The 22,273-nt window shown below is 40.9% G+C and overlaps 1 protein-coding gene across 6 annotated transcripts in view; it reads left to right on the top strand.

The window, feature by feature from the left end:
- The first annotated feature begins 904 nt into the window (after positions 1–904).
- Positions 905–22,273, top strand: part of LOC119914256 (mediator of RNA polymerase II transcription subunit 13-like) — an 84,155-nt gene continuing 62,786 nt past the window's right edge. For 5 of the 6 annotated variants that reach the window (XM_038733432.1, XM_038733434.1, XM_038733435.1 and 2 more), the window contains exons 1-2: positions 905–2,384; positions 20,386–20,623. In XM_038733432.1, coding sequence (XP_038589360.1) covers positions 2,313–2,384; positions 20,386–20,623 — 310 coding nt within the window. In that variant the 5' untranslated portion in view covers positions 905–2,312. The remainder of the gene's footprint in view (positions 2,385–20,385; positions 20,624–22,273) is intronic. The other variant, XM_038733430.1, reaches the window with a different exon arrangement.

A 22,273-nucleotide genomic window follows, 5' to 3' on the forward strand; every position in this document is an offset into this window, starting at 1 on the left:
GCTTTTGGGAGTCATTGGGAAATGTTTAATCGTTAAGGTATGAGAATTTGCTGACCAGAACAGTGAAGCTGCAGGACATAAATAAACCAATGGGGTGAAAAAATGCCCGACAGAGGTGAGAGGAACTGCATAGTTGAGTGATAATTCTTTGTGGATTTGTATGAGTGATGCCTTTTACATTAAATTCATTTTTTTGGCATTTTTAAAAATAAAAAATATTGATTAGTGCGGCTTTAAATACAACTTGCAGAAAATATCATTGAACAGCTAAAACAGTACATATGATGTAAACAAAAAGAATAATTAAAGAAAGTGTCTCTGAGGAACTTCACCTCATCATGACTCTGGTACCTCTAAATCTTGGCTACGGCCCTGGACATAACCAATTTCGATAACTTTAAACAAATGTTTGATTTGAATATGATTCCTAGTGATTTTATCACCTACGAATGTTATTTCAAATCATAAAGACCAGCCAGTGTTATGATGTGAATTTTGTGAGTGGAAGACTAACCTACATACAGTAGATGCCTCTTATGAAACACTGTATGAGCTCAGTAAGTCATTCTGACCTCTATTCTGTCACATCCTCTGTTGTGAGAACACAGTAACATTATGTAACACATGCATCACAGAAAGACACCACACAGCCATGAAAACAAACACCATGTAAAATAATCTTGAAGCCCTTTTAATAGACAGATGGCCAGAAACATCAAAGGTACATTTAACAACAAAGAGTGTAACGATAAAGGAGTCCCTATGATTACTGGTTGTTAGCACGCACGGCAGGCACGGCGTCTCCGACGTCGCATCCAGTCTCATAGCAAAGACACTCAACAGTACCGTAATCCCAGACTTTGATCACGTGAGCGCAAACTTGGCCAAATGGGAAGGCGAGTCTCGGTAGTACGCTTCCGACCGCCATTACATTACAATGCGTGGTAGGCTGGACGATCGTGCGCGAAAAGAAAATGCTACAGCGGCGCTTCGCGTAAAGCAAACAGACACAGAGGGTGAGAATGACACACACAGGTTACACACACACTTATTTGCCAATATAATCTATGAGATAAACAACGAGGAACGAGTCGCTGGCGAGGACACCGTGCACATGTTTAAGGATTTAATTCAATAATCAAATCATCATTGCGCGAGAAGAAGGTGGATAGCTTTTAAATGTCGAGGTGGTTTGGAAGGAAAATCCTGCAGCATGCAACATATTCTCTTTATGTCAACGACCAACGGCGCCAGACGAGGACTGCCACTTCTGCTTGGACTGTACATTTAAAAAAAATCCCATCAGATATTTTCTTTTGTGCAAGATTGAGGATGTTGTGGCCGCGAGAGGACGTTTCGTAATGATATAAAACTGAAAGGAAGGAAGGATTTTTTTAAACCTGCTTCTACAGAAGCCTGCTTGTCGTTTTCCTGGCGGTGGAGTGTAAGAATAGTTTTTTCTTGTCTGAACGGTTTGACTCATGATTCAGGGTTACTGGGAACCCGCTCGACTTTGTCCGCCCTGCCACGGAGGAGCACTGGGGTCTTTTCTTTTTCGGCGACCCCTCGCCTGCGGTCCGTTTTTAATTCAAGCGGATTAAACATTCCTGCTCGTAGCGCCTGTTTGCGTGAGGCAGACTGGGTTGCATTGTGAGAGGAACGGTTGTGGTAAGAAAGAAGGCTATAAATAGCTCATGCAATTCTCGAAAACTATCACAAGTGGTGCATCAGCTTGTGGAGCAGGCGGAATCAGATATCATGCATGTAATGTCTCGGCTTTAAGTTAATTGTTTTGCAGAGCGGTGAACGTGTCAAATTTTTAAAGAAGTTTGGACTAATTCGCATTTTTTGGGGGCTGTACCTCGGCACGGACGAAAGGAGTCGTTTCCCCATGGATTATGCTCATTCAGTGATGAAACTATCAGCGGAAAGACTGATATGTAAACGGGCTGATCTTCCTCTGTGCGTGGATTGAAATGGATACATTTGTGTGCTCTCCGCCTTTGACAATGGTCAGATTTGGAATCGCATGACCTGGATTGTAACGATGTTTTGATCCCCGCACACGCTTGGATTTACATTACAAAATTATTTATCCGCTGGGGCTTCATGGATGCATTCTGTACTTCTTTTTGAATACGCCCATTCCTCTGCCCGACCCCAAATCTATTATCTGGACCTCTTGTGAGGTTATAAGCCTGCTTGTTTTGGCAGACTCGTAAGGAAAACCGATTTGTCAGCCCTGCTCGGTGTTTGATACCGATGTAGGATTTCGACATGCCCAGCGCTGACGACCCCAACGGCGGACAATTATGACTGCAACAGCGAATTGGGTGGCTAACGGGGCAAGCCTTGAGGATTGCCACTCCAACATCTTCTCTCTGGTACAGTATCAATAAATCATGCTCGTTCCAGGCACGCGTGCCTGTTGTGATCGACAAGTCATAAGACTTGTGGGAGGCACGCTTAAATGTGTGTCTGCTGTACAAAGGTGAACCAATTCCTGATGTTATTGTTATTAGGTAATCATTACCACGGGTTAGTGGTGCGGGAAAAAACGCACCACATTTAACCCCTAAGCCTGTTATAATAAGACAGACCGCAGGCTTAAAGCAACATCAACTCCCACTTTATTATCTGATTAGAATATAGGCCTACTGTTCAAATGCAATTTTCAAATGCTACCAAAACAAAGTGACCTCTTATGCATGTGCAGTGTGTGGCATGGGTTCAGCAGCTAAACAATACATTACAGTCATTTTTTCCCATCAAGAGCACAGTGCACTCTGGCCATTATCCTCCTCCCCTTTTAAATAATCATTTCGCTGGAAATCTAGCAGGAACTCTGTTGCATTGCCAAGCAACTAACTTGAAGAGAAGGCATAGCCCGCTGCTGCCGCTGTATTCATTTCTAAAGCCAGAGAGTTTAATTTGTTCATATACAAAAACGGCTCAGCAGGTTATAAATTGGAAAATCATGGAACATTTTATGAATGTGTGGAAGGTTAGTACGACTTTGACAGACAGCTGCATGTATCAAGCACACAGCGGAAACACCACTTTCACAATCATTTTATCTGGAAAAAATGGGTTTTTTGACTCCACAGGCTGAACTCCCTGATTTTGAGGGTGGAGGAGACTGAGCTGTGTGTTTTCACACTTTTCATCCTGCAATCAGTGAGTTAACTGTCCTACTGCAACAGGCAGCCAAGTGGAAAGGCATGCGGTAGACTGAGCTCAGGCATAGTCTGCTGAGAACCACAACATAGGGGTGCTGAGGGCTTTTTAGGTGATCGTGCGGGTTGTCCACCAGCGACAGCCAGGCCCTGTTACACTACATGTCACACCAAAGCTAAAGAAACACATGTCACATGGTATGGATTTTGCCAAACAAACTTTGTAGGTGTCACGCAGCTTGAATAAATCTCTGAAATGTCAAACAAAGCACTGGCAGGTCTTCCTCCTCATGTATTTCAGCAGTTTCTGTGACTGCAAAGGGAGCAAGCAGGGAGAAAGGGATTCAAAATAGTATCTCAAGCTCTTCAAAAGCAGCTTGTTTGAGTTTCTGTGCACTGACGCTGAAATAAATGCACCAGTGCTCCAGCATCAGACGTCTTAAATTCACCCAGTCTGACACGTAACAGCCAAACAGTGATTACGTCTCTGTCAACTTCTCAGTCGAGGTTATTTCCTCGCGGAAAAAGGTTTCATTCACTCGTTGTGGCATTGTTGGCCATCGTGCCTGTCCTGTGAACGTCCCTTTTGAACTAAGGGAGAAAGAGACCATCCATCAGCTGGCTTGTTGAGAATATTTATGACTTGCTAGTGCCACAGCAATTGCTCACTGGCAGGGCTCCTACAGGGAAGTCCAAGACAGAACAAAACACTAATGACACACAAGTGTCCTGTTTAGAGGGTTTGACTGACACGAAGAGACAGACAGAGCGATGCAGATTGCATCCTGATATTGAGAATCAGACATATGTGCAAAATAACCTTCGGATGTGGAGGCTGAAGTACTGTTATTACCACAGTACTTCAGTGTATATCCCATCAGGTGTGAGTATTGATCCAGCAAATCTGTATTTTAACATGAGTCATTGCTGAGTTAAGATTTCCTGCTTGCATTTTTAACACTTATTTCTTGGTTTAGTGCTGAAACATTTAATTGATTGACAGAAAATTTAACTGACAATGATTTTGATCTGTTAGTAACTGGAGATTTCTGTCAGTTCACTGGTTCCAGCTTGTTAAACGTGAGGATTTCATGCTTATCTCTGTGTTGTCATTGTAAATGGAATACCTTCCTCGGTTTTTTATTGTTGTTCCAGCAATGAAGATGAAGATGTTGCCTTTGTTTTCAAGAAACTGTGATGGGTATTGTTTTATTTATTTTTTTGGTTTGTTTTTTAAACTATTTTCTGATGTTTTAAAGACAAAAAATCAATCAAAAAGTTGCAAGACTAACTTGGTAATTTATAAGTCTAAAATGAAAGAATATAACCTGTAACATGGGATATTTTTTTACCTTTTCCTCCAGGTCATATAGGCTTACATAAAGGTTTTGCGGCTAACTGGTGAGCGTTCTTGTCCTACAGCCTGTTAAACAGCATTCCACCATACACTAACCTCGTCCCACACGCAGATTTACTGGCTGTTATTGCAACCCGCATCAATAAAAAGTACCTTAGAAAGCATAAGTGCCCATACTGTGGGACTTTATGGGGGCGCAGCAGATTACTGTCATGCACTGTGTGAGGCCACTGTCACATGCTCAAGATCGCTGCGATCACACAACCCACAAAACGACTGTCTTGTGTGCTGGTGATCATCTGTGACAGAAAGCAAACAAGACCTTTGTAAGCGGGAGAAAAGCTCCGAGCTGGTGAGCTAAGTTGAAGTGGCAACGGAGTAGGGAAGGGTGGAGGACGAGAGGAGAAACAGAGGAATGTTTTCAGCCGAAGGAGTGAGTTAGAGAGAGGGGGAGAGTGCGACTGAAGGACTGCAGCGGAATCTGTTTTCATTTTAGGAAAGTATTATGAGTGATGTGCATTTCCTGACTGCAAGCCTCAGCCTATTTCAGAGAGAGAAACAGAGTGAAAGAGCAAGACAGAGCAGGAGAGAAAATTAAAGAGGGAGGAACGTAATGAGAGAGATGGAGATGGAGAGAGCGAGGGAAAACAGTCATCCTTCTGTGGACTGGGCAGGTTTCTTCTGACACTGACTTGAGCCAGAGTCCCAGAGCCTGAATATGAAACGCAAGGAGGAGACAGTTTAGAGCCTCACGACACAGGAAGCCTCGGTGTGTGTGGGTGTGTTTGTGTGTGTGTGTGGGTGTGTGTGTGTATGTATTGTAAACACTGTAAACCATCTCAGACTCAGGAGACAAACTTCAAACACCCATCATATTATACACACACACACACACACACACACAGTTGCATTCACAAACATGAGCACCAACACCGGGAGAGGAAAACAAAATAAACACCCACATGCTCACACAAACATATGTATCACAAATGCAACACACATGCACACACTAAATTTTCCACCCACACTAGCATGCACATGCACACCACATATTTTATCACCTTAATTTTGTCTGTGAATGCATCCTATATCCCAAGGACGCAGGCTTGTACAAACACAGGTAGAATGCAGAGGTCTTAATTAAAGGACTTCCTCTGTCCTCCTGACAGAGGTGCATGGAGTGCAACAATGGTAATTAAGTGTCCTCAAGTGCAGGTCTAATGTGATCAACTAAGAAGTGCTCATTAGCCAAACTGTATTCCAATAGAGATCTTGTATGTATAATAATGATGCGACTATCTGGCATGGAAATAAAAGCCCTAAGAGATGAGGCTGAGGGAATACCATTAACCACAGTGTCTTGATTTATGGCATGTGAGTGGCTTGTAAGAAGAAGCAGGTAATCAGGGACGTTGCCTTTTTAATATAGGCTGTTTGCATTTCCTCGTTATTAATGGTGGTGGATGTTGCAAGGATGCTTAGGGAAGAGAAAGAGGCAGTGGTTGGATGAAGTGTGTGTCACAATCTGCTGAGCCAAAGAAACGGTAAAGTTGGAGTTTAGACAGGACCGAGTATTGTTTGAATTGTTTTAACCCCAGTGCTGATTCGGTGCCAGAGTGTTCTGATGCTGATACCAAATCTTAGATTTGAGAAATATGAACATATTTCCTTTATAAAACACTTTGTTTATCATTTAACAGAAGAAGCCGAAGTTCTCAAATGAGGTTCTCAAACTCATATACTGTTAAACCAGAACCTGGACAATAAATCGATAATGGGAAGCTAGTTCTGGCTGATTTATATTATATATTGCAGATATGTTGGTATTGGTGCATACGTTGCTAAGTATCAAGACATTGCCCTGCAGAAATACTAACACCGTAGTTTAAAAACAGTATGAATAACATTACTTTAATTAAAAAATTTTATGTATTGGTAAAAAACCCATATTGGCCAAAATACCATTGTGGGATTTTTTAAAACTCTTAAATATAGATATCAGTCAGGCTATAGCCTAAACACCAGCAGCTAAATGAGAATTTAATCTAAATATAAAGTTTGATTGAAAGAATAAGGCTGGTGATATTCTATGTTTTTGTTATGTCAGCAATTCCCATAAAACCCCTACGACCAAAATGTCTGCAAAAGGGTTCTTAAACTTTCATTTAAGAAATGGCTAAATACTTTCCAAGAAACTTTAGTTTTTAGCAAACATTACACAAACAAGCCATAAATAGTAAATTTGTTGGGGGACTATTTTCTGCGGATTTGTATATGTAATGTAAAATTGATTCAAAATAAATTACAGTGCTCAAAGGTGTGGCTCACTGATTTATTTTAATGACAACAATGGAGGTATAAACTAAAGCACAGGGGAATAATCAGTGGTTGACCATAAGCAGAATATAGGTTATCACCAGACTTATCTTTTTAATGCAGGAACTATCTGAAGAAGTGATCTGATAAGTAAACATCACTATGAATTTCACCAGGTGTTCGATGCCAGCTGTTAGTACTTTACTGTTTTTACACTTAGTGTTGAAAATTGTAAAAACTATAAAGGTGTTTATATTAAGATATCTAAGGATGACATTGAAGCCCTGGCAGTTTCTTTTTACACAAGGAGAGGATCAGTCCAGGTTTCCAAGGCATACCTACCAGTCCTGTGCTTCGTGCCCTATGGAGCAGCTCCATCTGGTTGCTTTTCACAGTCCACCCCCTATGCTCAGCCCGTGCTTTTGGCTCTGCTCGCTTAGTTTTGACAGCTAGACCTGGCTTCACCTTGAGTCTGTGTGGCGCCTCCCACTAATCTGCCCCTGTCACTGCTGTGGGAATACCTTGTCATCGCAATGGGACTCAACCTGGCAGTGGCCCACATGTGTGAACATGGCATCCTGCATGTCAGACACACAGGTTCCTCAGATTGTTTAGTTAAAATGGGTTGTGAGCAAGCCTTGTTATGGGTTAGCCACTGACAGAAAAAAGGCAGGGTATCGGTCGGGAAAAAGAAGACAGGGCTATTCTCACTCCTGCCTCTGTTTTTACTACACATCACTTTTCTGTTAAAGTCTCGTGCGTGTAGTCATGGAACTTGCATGGAGCAGTAGGCTTGTCAGAATCTTGCCACAGAGGTGAAGAACGGTTCAAAGGCAGACAGGGAGGTAGGAAGGGAACCACTGGTCCCGGAGCTGGAAATGCGAGGGGATGGGGAGGAGTATTTTGGAGCATGGTGGCTTGAGTGTGAAATATGTAGGCCCTGCAGCGCCAGCTGTGTTCTATTCTAGGCGCCCACTGGTGTTCCTGCATGTGTGTAAGGCGACAGAAGGCTGAGTGGGAAAAGAGGATTGGTAGGAAGGGGAAGTAGCTGGTGCCATCAAGTGCTTGTGAAAACTGGAAAGTTGGCTAGTTAGCTGGCACAAGAGGTGATAGATGGATAGATATTAACCACATCATTTTCACAGTTAAAGATGAAACGGTATGAAAATTCCACATCATGATTATAGTGACAACAATCACACAATCTCACAATGGACAGAACATTTTCGAAAAGACCATTCCACCAAGTTTTATATTGAAAACCCAACAAGTCCTCCAACCCAAACAACAACAACACAGGTTGTATTAACCAGCCTCCAAATATGACTCATTTGAGCGTATCCTACAATAGCGCAATAGCGCCATTACTGGTGGCATATGTCCATGACTCCCGAAACGGCAATTTCAAACTCTGTTTCCTGACGGGACCTAACCTTTTTGGAAATCACGTGACCTACGTCACATGACAAAACACATGGAGACCGCAGCGAAACAAAGGAGGTAAACTCTACTGCTAGCACATGTGTGCAGTGGTTGGGTTCACCAGTCAACATGCATACAATCACTGACTTAGGTAATGGCACACACCCCTGTGATGGTTAGGGTAGGAGGCTACGGGGAGCTGTTAACACCTTTAAGACTAACATAGTTAGTCAGCTAGCTAACGTAGCTAATGCTACTACGTAATTTACGTAAGTTATGCAACCAATGTAACTTCAACTAAAAACACAAGTTACACAACTTCATTAAAAAAATTTTATGGCTATTTATAAGACACAGCTGTCTTTTTAATGTGTTTGCATTGTATGGCCACTAGAGGTCGCTGCCACAACAACAGTAAACATGAGTCGCAATTTTGTGTGGCTGAAACAACCTTTATGGTAATTTTTCTGTTGAGGACAGGTTCCAAAAACCACAAATAAAATTAGCAGCACTGTGCACTTTTTGTTTGCATAAACAATAGAATAATAACTATGGACTGACGGACAATGACTGTGTGATCAATTTTCATAAATACAAATGAGTCTTAAGAAGACAGTGACAGTAGTTGCAATGAGCCCAACATCTGATAAAATTACTGAACTAAATATTTTGGTTGGGTGACTAAACTGTGTAACATGTTATTATACATTGAGCGAATGGAGTGTGCAGACGCACAATGCGTACAGCAGCAGAACAACATGTAGTGTTTTTATAAGAGTAGGTAATGCTGAGCTTCAGTTTAGAAGCTTTAGCAAGTCAGACAGACAAACCATGGCATGTTCCCTAATTCTGAAGTCCACACATCGTGTTATCACAGCGTGTTAAAAGTTAACTTCCCTAGCATTCGCTGTGAGGTAGAGGGTTCTAGTATGACGTGTTGCCCCCTTTCGCTGTGATTCAAGGTTCCCTCAGCACTTCTATAAAAAGCAAAATACAACCATACTTCCGAATTAGCCCTCTGAGGACTAGGCTGAAAAAATTCTGGAGCGCCGTCACTGCCTTCCGCCATGCGTCTGGGAGGCAGTTGCTAACTTTGGTTGATGCTGTACAGTATTTACCGTGAGTTTTTTCAAAGCGTCGTAATTAAACATGGTTATAATGATAATGATTCAAATTTGTAATGGTAATACTAGCCGTCTGGAATTTTACTGTGGTCTATCATTAAACCAGTAACTGTTTCATCCCTAGTCACATTGTTGCTGCTGCTCTGTGGTCAGGAATAATTACACTTGAGTTGAATGAATGAATGAATGAAGAATGAATTCATGAAACATATGATTTTGATTGGAAACTGGTTGAAAGTATCTCACCAAACTGGAGCTTGTTTTCAGTTGTTTTAAGAACCTAACACATAGAATCACTTGGTAAGGTTTGAGGCTTTTACACTGTGTACAGTATGTAAAGACTTAATCTGAAAAAATAGTTAGTAATTACAGCAGTTTAATAAATGTAATGGAGTAGAAGAATAACGCAGCATAACATGGACATACTCAGGCAAAGTACATGTACCCCAGAATTGTACTTAAATACAGTACTAGTGCAGTAAATGTACTTAGTTATTATCCACAACTGCTGATGTGATTTGTTCTGTCTCTTGTTGTTATATGCTAATGTTCAGCAGAGACACTCCACCTGGCTCAGACACATTTCCCACCAAACGCTGGTGTTTTCCCCTGTGGATTAACACAACTTTCCTCCAATCTATTACATTTTGGAAGTTGTGTTGCTACGTCACCTCTGGTCTGAACCCAAATTCTGAGGCCTGTTGCCTGATAGATGAAACTTGTGTTCGCTGATGCTGCCAGTCTGTGCCATCGCGGGAGAGTTATGGCCTTTTTGTCTCTGCAAAGTCTGTTTACAGTCTCTTCACCTGACTGCAGGCACCTCAGCAAAGAGAATTTCTTTAAAGGGAGATACTGCCCTGCTTGTAACTGGGCAAATATTTTCTGCAAGCTGGACAGCTTTGCCAATATCATGGTTGGCTGGGGTTCAATTGCAGTTAGAGCACACTTAGGTTAAAGGGTGTGCAAAACAAGGGGAGAGAGAAAACATTAATGTTGTCTGCTGTGCTTTTGCAAATTCTAATTATCATGTGTCCATGTTCCATTGAGAGATTATCTGCAACCAATCGGAAGGATACTTGATGAGAACAAACACATTATGTCCAGACTGTTGATTCACAGCCATTTGTGGTGCATTGATTCTCCCTGCGCTGCCAAACGGCGCTCTCTCTCATCTTGAATTAGGCAGTCACCCATGATTTTTCAGATGCTAATGAAAATTTGTACAGCTCAATTTCAGTCCTGGCTTGCTTCATGGAATAAACTGACTTTGCACTATACAAGTGAGACACAAAAGGTTTGATAGAGTGTTTACTGGGCATGACTGAATAAGCATGGAGCCATAGGACGAAGTGTTTAGGCAGGGTGGTGTTAGCAAAGATATGAACATGCCATGGTACTATTGTATCTACTGCAAAGAGTGAATAGACAGAAGAGGAGGACTTGAGAGTGGGATTACATAAGACTGTCGAGCGTGTTAGCAGAAATGCAGAGGACTTCTAGTGTTAAAGCTCTGATTGGCTGCCACTCCCACTTAGTAAGCAAGCTACACATTATAGACAGCAGCCAGGTGAGTTGCGGGTTGAAACCTGTTCACGCACGTATGCACGCACTGCTGCTCCAGTTTTTCTTCTTTGTTTATCTGGTGTGTAATGAAACAAGGAAAAGTCATGCTGACTTATGCATGGCTGTCATTTGATCTGAAATGGCATCCCTGTGGAAAAAATCAATGCAGGAAATTACAGTCCAAATGGGATATTTTTCATACCGCTTATGCTCCATTTGTCCAATTTCAGGAACAATCAGAATATTAACCACTTGTAGACATTTCAGAAGCCTCCATGCAGTGCTAATTGTACAATTACTGCAGTGACTCATTCTCTCACAAAAAAACTCAGTGAGTAATCTTATACTGCATTGTTAATGTCTTGTTTCTTGTAATACCAGGACTTTCCTGACGCATGTGTGACGTGCCTGATAATATCTTCAGCCAAATTTGAGTTTATGAATACCAGCTGTAAGGAAGCAAATGGAGTTTAGTTCTGCTCAGCAGAGACGACATACACAGACGTACAGTAAGCTCCTTTGTGATTTGTAGAAAAGTAAAGGGACCACAGAATTTTTCCACTGTAACCCTGGAGACAGAAATCTCAAAAATTGAATACCTTGCTGAATTCCTATAGATGTCGTATGTTGCCTAGCAACTGTTTTTTACTTTTCCCTCTGTCTTCGTTTTTTTCTTCTTTGTGATTCTCAGTTTTTCTGTCTTTGTCTGTGTCTTTCGCTCATTTCTCCCTCCCTGTGGCTTGTCACGGTTAATTAAGTTACACGAGAGACACAAGTAAAGCAGAGACTGGTTTATTTATTTGCACGTTAATAATTTAGGTTAAGCACGGCCACTGCTTATGCTTGTCCCCTAACGCTTTAAATGCAGCCTGATGCTGCAGCTTTGTGTTGCTGCTTTGTGTTGTTTCATTTGCCAAATGGCTGGGGATCTTGTCAGCCCTTTTCGATGCGGAACCGACACTGTACACAATGTCTCGCTACCTTTATTGGTCTTTCACTGCCGTTGCCTCCCGCCTCCTGCCTCTTGCCTCCCGCCTCTCTTTGTGTCAGGTGAGAAGTCATGGCTTGATGGAGGCTTTCTGCCGTTTGATTGGCAGGTCTATCCGTCACTCAGCCCTGGGGACTCTAGCTGCTCTAATTAGGTCGCTTGGCTTGCTCACCTCCCAGGCCTGGATGCTACAGCAGAACACCGATCAAATGACGGTCCCTTGTTTTGTAGGGACTTGTAAAGGTGGCGGCAGAAGGCAGAGGAAAAGCATCTGTTTAGTGTCTGCAGCCCCAGAGGCTTTCTTTCTACACCTGTTTGGTGCTTTTGTGTTGCTCTTGCTCCCTCACATGTGCAGTAATGTGCATCGCTCTTCATTTGTGGTGTAAAATGCCAGAGGGGAGTGCTACTCCTTGTGGGTTAATTTGATTTCAGCGGGTTAATTGATGAAGGGGGAGTCGTTGCCTGTTCTGATTTCTGCCACTTGCTCTTCTAACTGTTGACTTCTCACTGCTGACACAGCCACCCAACCTTCTTTGTCTTTGTCTGTATTTGTTTTTTGCACCTCATTTTTAACTGCTTCATCGTGTCAGCTCTGATGCGTTCAAGGGAAATTGTGTCATTGAAGTTGTAATCCTTAAGATTTTTTGGCTGATTTGGTGACACCGTGGTTACTGGGGGTAAAAGCATGTGTGGTTTAATTCTACAGCAGAAACTCTTTGTGCAGCTGCGTTGTCAGTTCTACAACAGAAGAGCAATGGGTGTATCCGTTTACAGTGCAGCTAAACAAACTCATGTTGTCTTAATAAAGAAGTCAGTCAATATTGTGCCTTTTCAACCATGCCTTGAGCAACCGCCATCTGATTTCAAGTAGTATTTAAAACTGATCAAAAAAATTACTGTCTTGTTTTGTAGATGCATATTTGACAAACAATCTTAGTTAGTACTAACCTTGGTGACGAATACATTTCATTTCCTGTGACTAATTCACAATGAAGGCTGCCTCATGTTTTGCCAGTTAATTGCTTTTCTTAATGTGAACAAGCAGCCGGGCCGTTTCTGAACATTTTGGGGCCAAAAGTGACATCTTCCACTGCTCCACCACTCCACCACTAACTAAAGAAAACTACAACATAGAGAGGTAAATACAGAATGTAAATATGTTGACTATTGGTGTAAAACGCAGACCATAAATAGAATCAAAAACAGGCTTTGATTTCATTAAAGTCTTAAGGATTACAACTTTGAAAAAGTGTGTTTCTGCTGAAACTTCAAATAAGTTGTATTGGGTAAATTCTCTCAAATAAATGTCCCCTGTTCTATGACATTGAATAAAAAAGAGATGGATAGTGTTGCATGTGTCTGATAAAGACATCAGGTCTTATCTAAAGACTCACAGGCATCACAAGCGATCTGAACACACCCCAAATATTGGCAGCTTGTCAAGTGTCTGAACAGATTTGACGTTGATGAGAAAGCTATGCCACTCTGGCAGAATAAGTGTTTCAGTTGTGCCAGAGTAGGTAAAACTGCTGATACAAGCTGTCTCTCAATTGCCTAAAGTACCTCCTTTGTCAGACTATCAAACTACGAGGCTCTTACACTCTTGTGAGATTCCTAAAGAAGTGGCATCTCTCTTAGACAAGTTCTCATACACTTTCTGTCAGCCTTGATAGAGCACTAGGCACCTCTCCACTTAGATGCAAATGTTGACATTAGCTGCAATTCTTATAAAGTGCTCTAAAAAGGTCAGGCATACTAAATTTTTCTTCTTAACTTCTTCTGTAAACACGGTCACTTTAATGATTGCTCTTGCAGTTACATGTAGCCTCATGTATACTTTAAATTATTAAAAGTAATTTCTCATGAAAGTGAAAGGAAGATCTATCTATACAAGTACAGAGTCATGTTTAAATCTGCAGTCATTACATGCCTTTCTCTGCACCAGGCAGCCGCAAAGCCTTGTTTGCATGAAAAAGTGTGTATGTCTTTGTGTGCATTCCTACTTGGGAGTACAGCATAAACATACATTCAGCTGCATGTTGGGAAGTTCAAGAGGTCCATTCAAAAGGTCCCACAAGTTTTTTGAGAAAGAAACGAAGGAACTAAATATTTTCAGTCTGCAGAGGCATTCCTACAAAGTACACGTCAAGTGTGTTTTCCTTTCAGCTCTGCTATCTAAGTAACGTAGGTTTCCTCTGCATTGTAAAGCTCCTGGGCTTTAAACAATATGCAGTATATAGAGTATGTACATGTCAGTGTTTTACACCTGCAGTATGTCAAACCTTTTAAATCTCTAGAAATGGGATCCTCTTCTCTGTTTATGTCGCGTGGTTTAGAGTTTGTCCAATTCTTTCTGTTTAAGCAATGTATGCTAAAGATGAAAGTTCTGACTTCCATATTTTCTTTAGATTACAAGCACATGTCTGGTGTACTGAGGTTGACCTGTGGTTGGGAGACGGATTATGTTTTTTCCAAGCTTGGGCTTAATTCACGTTATATTCAGGAAATTATTTTTTGCTCTCTTTTTTTATGTTTAGTTTCCTATTTGAAATCAATTTTCAAAAAAATATAAATGAGAAAGAATCCGTCTCACTGCAAGAATCTGAAAAGGGGATTTGAATACAAATGGAGCACAATCTTCCACCGCCTCTGTGCTAACACAAAAATATTCTGGAAACATACGGCTAGCTGTTTTCTTTTCTCTGTTTATTAGAAAAAAGGACTAAAGAGAGGAATAACAAAAAGACGAGAGGGAGGGCGTGAGATACTCCTGGCTGTATTCAATAGGCATCCGTGACAGTGAGAGAGCATTGAGAGATGAGAGGGAGAGCGGAGACAAGAAAGATAATAGAGGTGAGGGTAAGGTCAAACTTTGCTCCTTCTTAGCAATGGAAGGAAAAAGCTCTTGTTTTTGGTCCTGCGCTCAATCAGAAATTGAACCAGCTAACCTACAGAACAAGGGGCTTAGAGGAGTGCTAGCTTTATTGACAGTGAAACTAAATCCACTGACTTTTCCACTGACCTCTTCGCCTTTTTACCCCTGTGGTAGTTTTTAAAAGAGACAGAGACTGCTGCCTAGAATAATCGTTGATTTGCTCTTTCGTTCTCTGAAGGAGTAAACTTGCTGCTTTGGATACATATTCGCTCTGCTCTTTGCCTCCTATATTGATGAACACACATTCATTGTCCCACCAAACTACCATTACCCCTGCTGATGGCACAAAAGTATTGTTCTCATATTAATGACAGTAAAATCCCAATTAGCTAACCCTCCCAATTATAACATGTTTTACTTCATTTACCACCTAAAATACAACTTACACAGCCAATGCATAGTATAATTTATCCTCCTGGTACAAACTATTCTAAATAATCTAACTTCAAAGTCTGTGTTTCAGCAACTTTCAGCTCCAAAAGTTTTACTTGTGTGATTTTACTCACAACACTGATTTGTCACAGGAGTTGCAGAGATAATAGCTTGACACGCTGAACAGGTTTCCTCTGCTTTCTCTTATGTGTTACAAGTGATAATGTTATTACTGCGACTTCAGGGGTCTGATTTAGTGAAGGTGAAGTGTGCTGAGAAATTGAAGTGTGTAAGAGTGTAGCCCTCACCATCACCCACACCCACACCCACACCCACACATGCATTAAAATACACAGATGGGCAGATCTTAGCTGTCATCACTGAAAATTAACTGGATATCAGCTGGAATATGTCTGCCTCCTGATGCATGTCAGTGTTTTTGAGCACTTCAGGTCTGCACATCATCACAGCTGGTGTGTGTGTGTGTGTGTGTGTGTTAATGTGCAGGCATGTGTTTGGATCTGCCTGGGAGCATGTGACTGTAGCCCTGTTCCTCTTCCTGCAACTGTGCCACAGCTAATCCTCCAGAGGAGTTCAGCAGGGTGTTGGGTTAGTGCTTTACACATGGCCAACAAATACACAGCACCTGTGTTTTGGGCTCGGGCAAGACAGTGCAGGCTCTGGCCATTTGGTGTAATATTTCTCCTGAAAGCACAGCTTGTTATTGGAGAAATGTTATTCCCTAAGCCATATTTCTGTACTAAAAAGGGAACAGATTTTTGCCTTACGGTCCCCCTCCACTGAAAATGTGTTTTGGTTATTGTTGCTGCACTTGAACGTTTGACCTTCAAGATGCAGTTTGACACTAGAAGGCCAATTTAAGTCATCCCCTGAAGGGAAGCTTCTCTCGGCTCACCTTAAATCTCACAGCTAGTTTGAAAGCCAATCATGGTATGCAACAGAAATGTAATGTGGAAACTAGAAGCCTCCAGTGCACAAACACTGAGAATGGACTTTACATTGAAGTAGGGGACATTATATGCCAGTAGTTAAACTCTTTGAAACCAAAACAATGTATGCAGTATTCATAGATTCTGGATTTTTCAATAAGGAACAAAGAGCAGATAGTAATTTTAAGAATTTTTTTAGCCATTCATGTTCTCCATAAGATGAATCCTGCTGACTTTGTGGGATCCCTGGCTATGCTTATTATCTTAGCATACGCCCCTTAGACATATTAGTGTCAGCGTGGTAAATTAAATAATCAGATCTTTCATATTTGATTATAAAGACCAACTAGAACATTAATATAATAAGGCACAGATGAGGAAGCACTTAGGATCTCTATCATCTTAGGGACACAGCTGTTCATACAGCTAGCATCCAATCACAAAGATGTGTAATACTAACCAAATCACAGCACATTAGAACGGGACTTGACGCATTACAGGTGGGGAAAGAAATAACGCATGCTAGCATTGTCATTGTGAGCATGTTAGCATTTAGCTCAAAGTGTCCCTGTGCCGGGGGGTACAGCCTCACAGAGCCGCTTGTTTGGCTGTAGACCTGTTAGCTTTATTTGAGCAAAAAACATATTATTTCAAGCAGAGTATTTTTTATATGTCTTAAAACATGTCTGGATCTTCAACAATCAATTCACCAGAGAGCATGTGTTGCCTCATAAAACAAACAACTGGTATTGTGAATGCATTTTCTGACATTTTACTCATCCTCCTCTCCGCTCCTGATTCAGTAGCAGCAGACAGCTGTGTCAAACAGTGGAGGAACTTTTGACATTGACTGGGAGTGACGAGGCAGTGCAAGCAGATGTCTTCCTCTTTGCTTTGGGAGAAACAGCATCCTTGACCTTGTCATGGCTAATTTTAGGGCTTGGCTTATCACAGCACCAATGTTTATATCTCCCATTACACACACTGTCATTATAGGAGGGACATGCTTGTAATTATGGGTGCATTCTGCAGTCAGGATGTTCCTGGGGGTCGTGTGCATACCTCAGACTACACTCATTTGTAAGATGCTGCAGCCCGTGTTGTGTGGATTTGGAGATAATGTGCATATGTTTGCCATGCAACACATGCTTTTTGTACACAGACTTTGTCAAAAGCATGGTTACATTTTAGTTTTGACTTTGACACATCCCTGCTATGCTTGCGCACACAAGCTTCCTCAGTCCCTCACCACATTCATCAAAGCTGTGGAGCCGCCTTTTCTTCATCTACTCAAAGACACTGCAGGCTTTAATTTTCTGCTCCTTTCTACCTGTCTCTGTGTTTAAAATGGGTCAGTATTTTTTTTTCCCTCTCTCAGCTGGTCTTGGATGTCTTGGTGCCTGAGCCAGTGTGCCAAACATGATCCTCACAGCTGGGTGAACACAGGAGAAGAGGGCAGCACGACACACTGAGAGATTTCCCCCCTGCCTGCCAAATCCCTGTCCTGTTAAACAATGCCTTTTGTGCGCTCGACTCATTCATGCACAAATACATACACATGGACACAAACAAACAGCAAAACAATTTTCCAAAGCACACATGAGCATCACATCGTCACTGATGTGCTGAGGTGTTGCTTATAAATATGTTCAATCACAAAATTTTAATTCACATGCATGTTTCCTGTCTTTCTGGTTCTGGTGGAAGTAGAAGTCACTGCCTCTTTTACTGGCTCATCACTTATTGTGTCATGACAGAGAGCCTCCACACCCAAGTCTGCAATAGGCAACATAAACACCTTTCATCCCATTAGATTTAATGTAGAGGATGTCGGTTGCTGGGCCAGGCTCCAACCATTGACACCAACACTACTTCTTCTTCTCGTGTCTCTCTCACTCTTCTTCGTAACTCTCTCTATATTTCAATGCTGTCTCTCCTGTAGTTGTTCATTCGTTGTATTTCACTCAAGGCCACTCTTTATGTCTCGCTGTCACTCTCCTTCTTACACACTTTATTGTGTCTTTATAGCATCATGAACAGCGAGTGAAGGTATCAGTTAAATAAGATTATAACAACACAATAAGGTGATGGTAAATGTACTTAAACATATACTCAAGGATCTAAGTCTGTAGCTAACCACTGTTTTCACAGTAGATTACTGAAAGGAATAATTGACTGTTCGGAATATGAATTGCAAAATGACTCAGCGCGTCTTCTTTAGCTATCAGCTTTTAAATTTAGGTTGCATTCGAAAGAACATATTTTAATGAATGTTTCTGCTGTAGCAACAGAATGTTCAATTGAAATTAAGTCCTGTCATTGACCAAACGGTTATATACAGTAAGAAATATGTGTGTGCAAAACTCATCTGTGAAGCTGATCTGCTGTTAACTAGCAGCTTATTACCAGTACTGCAGCTCAATGGGACAAGCTGACACAATATTTTTATACAAAGAAAGAAATAACATATATTACATATGCTGAATTTACAAGAGGGGACAAATAATGAAGAATTTATAATAGACAGCGATTTACAAAGTTTAGTTAAAGTTTCCCCTACCTCAGCAACTCACAAAACAAAAGAAAGAAAGAAAACAAGAATGCATTAAAAATATCAGGTTTAAACCATAGACTGTATATAAGAAGTGGACGTCATCGAGACGTCACCCGTTGGTTTGTGGACTGCCGTTTTGAAACCTCGAGTTTGGCTGATAGGGCGCCGCCATGTTGAGTATTTGCAACCAGCAACACCGGACGTGACCATATTTGGACGATATGGTGGAGCTAACAGCCGTGTGTGGAGCTAGCTTGGTTAGCTAGGTGCATCTGTAATTCACTTTAACTGTCATTTTAACAGGGCTGACAACTTTGTCTAGCCAAAAAAAGGCTTAAAACTAAATGTACTCACCAGAGAAACTCCTAATAAGCTTTGTCAACGGCGCTGGTTAAAGTTGCCGTGGGTACGAGTCACTCTAGCCTGTCTGACAGGTCGCCATTGTAATGACTTGTCAATCATAGATAATCCCGCCCTGAAGCATAATCTGCTTTATGGTCTATTTTCTTCTAAATGGGACCATAATTTACTAAATGAACATCATGCTGTATTGAAGAAGACTTGAAACTAGTGACTGAGACCATAAACTCATTAAGACGGTGTTTACTGAGGTAATAAATCAGCTGAGAAGTAGGGTCATTTTGCCATTGTTTCTAATGGAACTGGACTTCTTTTTGCAACCAGAAGATTCGTCCCCTGCTGGCCGTTCAGTGAAATGCAGATTTAAGGGACTTCCGCATCTCAGACCGGAAGCTTCCCTCTCGGTTTAAACTGAAAGGCAAGATCGGATCATTAATATCCGGGAAATGTATCCGGATACAGATCACATTTTAATACGCATTTTCACGTCACTTTTCCCCAAAAGAAAAGTTCAAATGAGATCAGACACACCCATAAATTCACAACCTTTTCGGCTGACACTTTGGAGGTTGTGAAGGTGGTACCATCGCTGATGTGGCTAACTTTACCGTTCACTTCGCACAACATTGTCTGAGGCTGTTTTTCATATGAAAGACTGAAGTACACTACTTTTATTTTATTTCATACTACATCTGTAATAAATGTTTAAAAAAAATGTTCCATGTCCTTAACATGTGAATATATATGCTACAAAAGGAACCCTGCTAAAATACAATTTCAAATGCTTAACATGCTTGTTGTATAACAATAATTTTCAATATTGATTAATGTGCAGATTTTAGTCTTGATTAATCAGTTAATTGTTTGGTATGTAAAATATCACAAATAATGCCCATCACTATTCCAAAGAGCCCAAGATCACAACTTTAAATGTGAGACCAAAAGTACAAAAAAATAGATATATTTCATTTAATAAAATATAAAAGAGAGAAAAGCAGAAAATGCTCACATTGGAGAAGCTGTAACAAGAGAATATTTGGAGAATTTGCCCGAAAAATTAGTTAAACGATTGATGGATTATTATATTAATAAAAAAAAAAAAAAATCTGATTGACTTTCCAATGAATCAAATAATTTAGTTCAACATTTATATTACAGAGGAGATTACTTTATTAGTCAGTGCACATAATACCAATGCTGTATTACCAATTTTGAGGTTGTTTAATAGACTGCTGCTTTAATGTTTGTTCTCTCTCTTCCTCTCCCAGGCTGAGTTGACGGGCATTAAATGGCGTTGCTACGGCTTCCGTAGTGGTGGGGAGTATGGGCCGGTGATCTCGGCCCCCGCCCAGGACGACCCGATCCTGCGTAGCTTCATGCGCTGCGTGCAGGCCAACCTGCTGTGTGTATGGCGACGCAAAATCAAGCCCGACGCCAAGGAGCTGTGGATCTTCTGGTGGGGTGAAGAGCCCAACCTCTCCAGTGTCATTCATCATGAGCTGGAAGGTGAGAGAGAGAGAATGAAAGAGATGAAGGATGAGGCTCCTCTGTTCGATCCGTCTCAATTATTTTTCCATCCCATCGGTCTTGCCTGCAGCTTCTGTCGATGCTCTCTGAAAGTTTAGGTTAGAGGCTTGTACATACATATTTTTATTGTTGCTGTTAATTATGTCGCGTTGGATTATATAGACTGAAGATTAAATAGTTGTCTTGTGGTTTTAGCATATTTTATTTAATACTGAATGAGAAGTAGTAAAATGTGTTGTGTCACACAACTGGCAAATATATTCGAGTTGCCCGTATGTTATGCATGAGCTGCATTGTCTAACATATAGTGGGGTTCAGTATTATGCAGATTCAAGCTGCCTGCTGTTTGTTTAAGATGTGTAGGGCACATTAATCTGTACTGTGTGAATTAGTCCTATATTTGAGCCTCATATAGAGCATATCTGAAATGTGTTTGCTTTGCAGCTCAAGTGTTTATATGCTGCTTCAGGACTATCGCTATGATGAAGCACACGGCAATAGAGGATTTTTTTCCTTGCCGGTGTTTGTAAATGTGTGTGCATGTGTGGTTGAGTGTTAGTGAAAATTACACTGAGATATCTTACTTGAGAGAGAGTTCTACTGTCAGCACTATTGTCCCTATTTATAGAAACATTTTCATTATCTCACCACGCACGTGTGTAGAAGTCATACATATCATATCGACTAAGCCTCAGGAAGACAGGGAGAGGAGGAAACAGGAGAGGGATTATATATATGGTTTGGTTTAGCCGAACAACCGTCAGGAGGAAAAAAACAGGAATATTGGATGGAGAGGTTGAAGCGATAGCGAGAATTTCAGTCCTCAGTTACCTATTAAAGCTGACTTGATGTGAAAAGGCCTTTCAGGCACTGCAGTAGATATTTGACAGATGTTCTCACTGCTGTTGGTGAGAGCCCTTTACTCAGACTGCACAAGCATGTGTAATAGAGAAATATACGCTGTACATTTCAATTCACTTTTGTTTGCATCACTAACAGGCTCTAAGATAACATTTGGGCATCCTAAGTATAAAAGTATTGTATATGAAGTATACAAAGTATACTACATATCAGCCATATAAGCCATATAACAAGTATGTAGCAGTGTGAAATTTAGCGTTACCTCACCAATTTGCAAGCTATTAATTGCAGTCTAAACCATCAGTTATGCCTCATTATGAGCAGCACACAGAGGTCTAATAAAGTTAATAATAATATAGGCACCATTTAATTACATTTTACAGCTATTGATTATTTAGGATTGAATATGTGTTACTAATGTAAGGATTGTGATGCTATTTGTTTATATGCAGACCATGAGATGTGCTCTGCTAATGAGCGATACTTGTATTCAAGTCTCAATTTAATGCATGTGTCAGTTAATCAAAGTCACAATCTGTTAATCCAAGTCAAATCAGCATTTTTTTGGAGGAAAGATATACATTTTAACACTTTCTCTTCACTTTTGCTGTTGGGATTTCTTATGGGTTCCATTTAGGGCTGCAGCTAATGATTGTTTTCATAATCGAGTATGAAATATCAGAAAACTGTGAAAAACGCCCATCACAGTCTTGTTTTATCACACCAACAGTACAAAAAAACAAAACAAGTTTGTTAGTGTGGAGGGAC

Source organism: Micropterus salmoides, unplaced genomic scaffold (genome assembly GCF_014851395.1).
Source record: "Micropterus salmoides isolate LMB-PRFRI ecotype aquatic unplaced genomic scaffold, ASM1485139v1 Ms_hic_scaffold_20, whole genome shotgun sequence".
Classification (NCBI taxonomy): domain Eukaryota; kingdom Metazoa; phylum Chordata; class Actinopteri; order Centrarchiformes; family Centrarchidae; genus Micropterus; species Micropterus salmoides.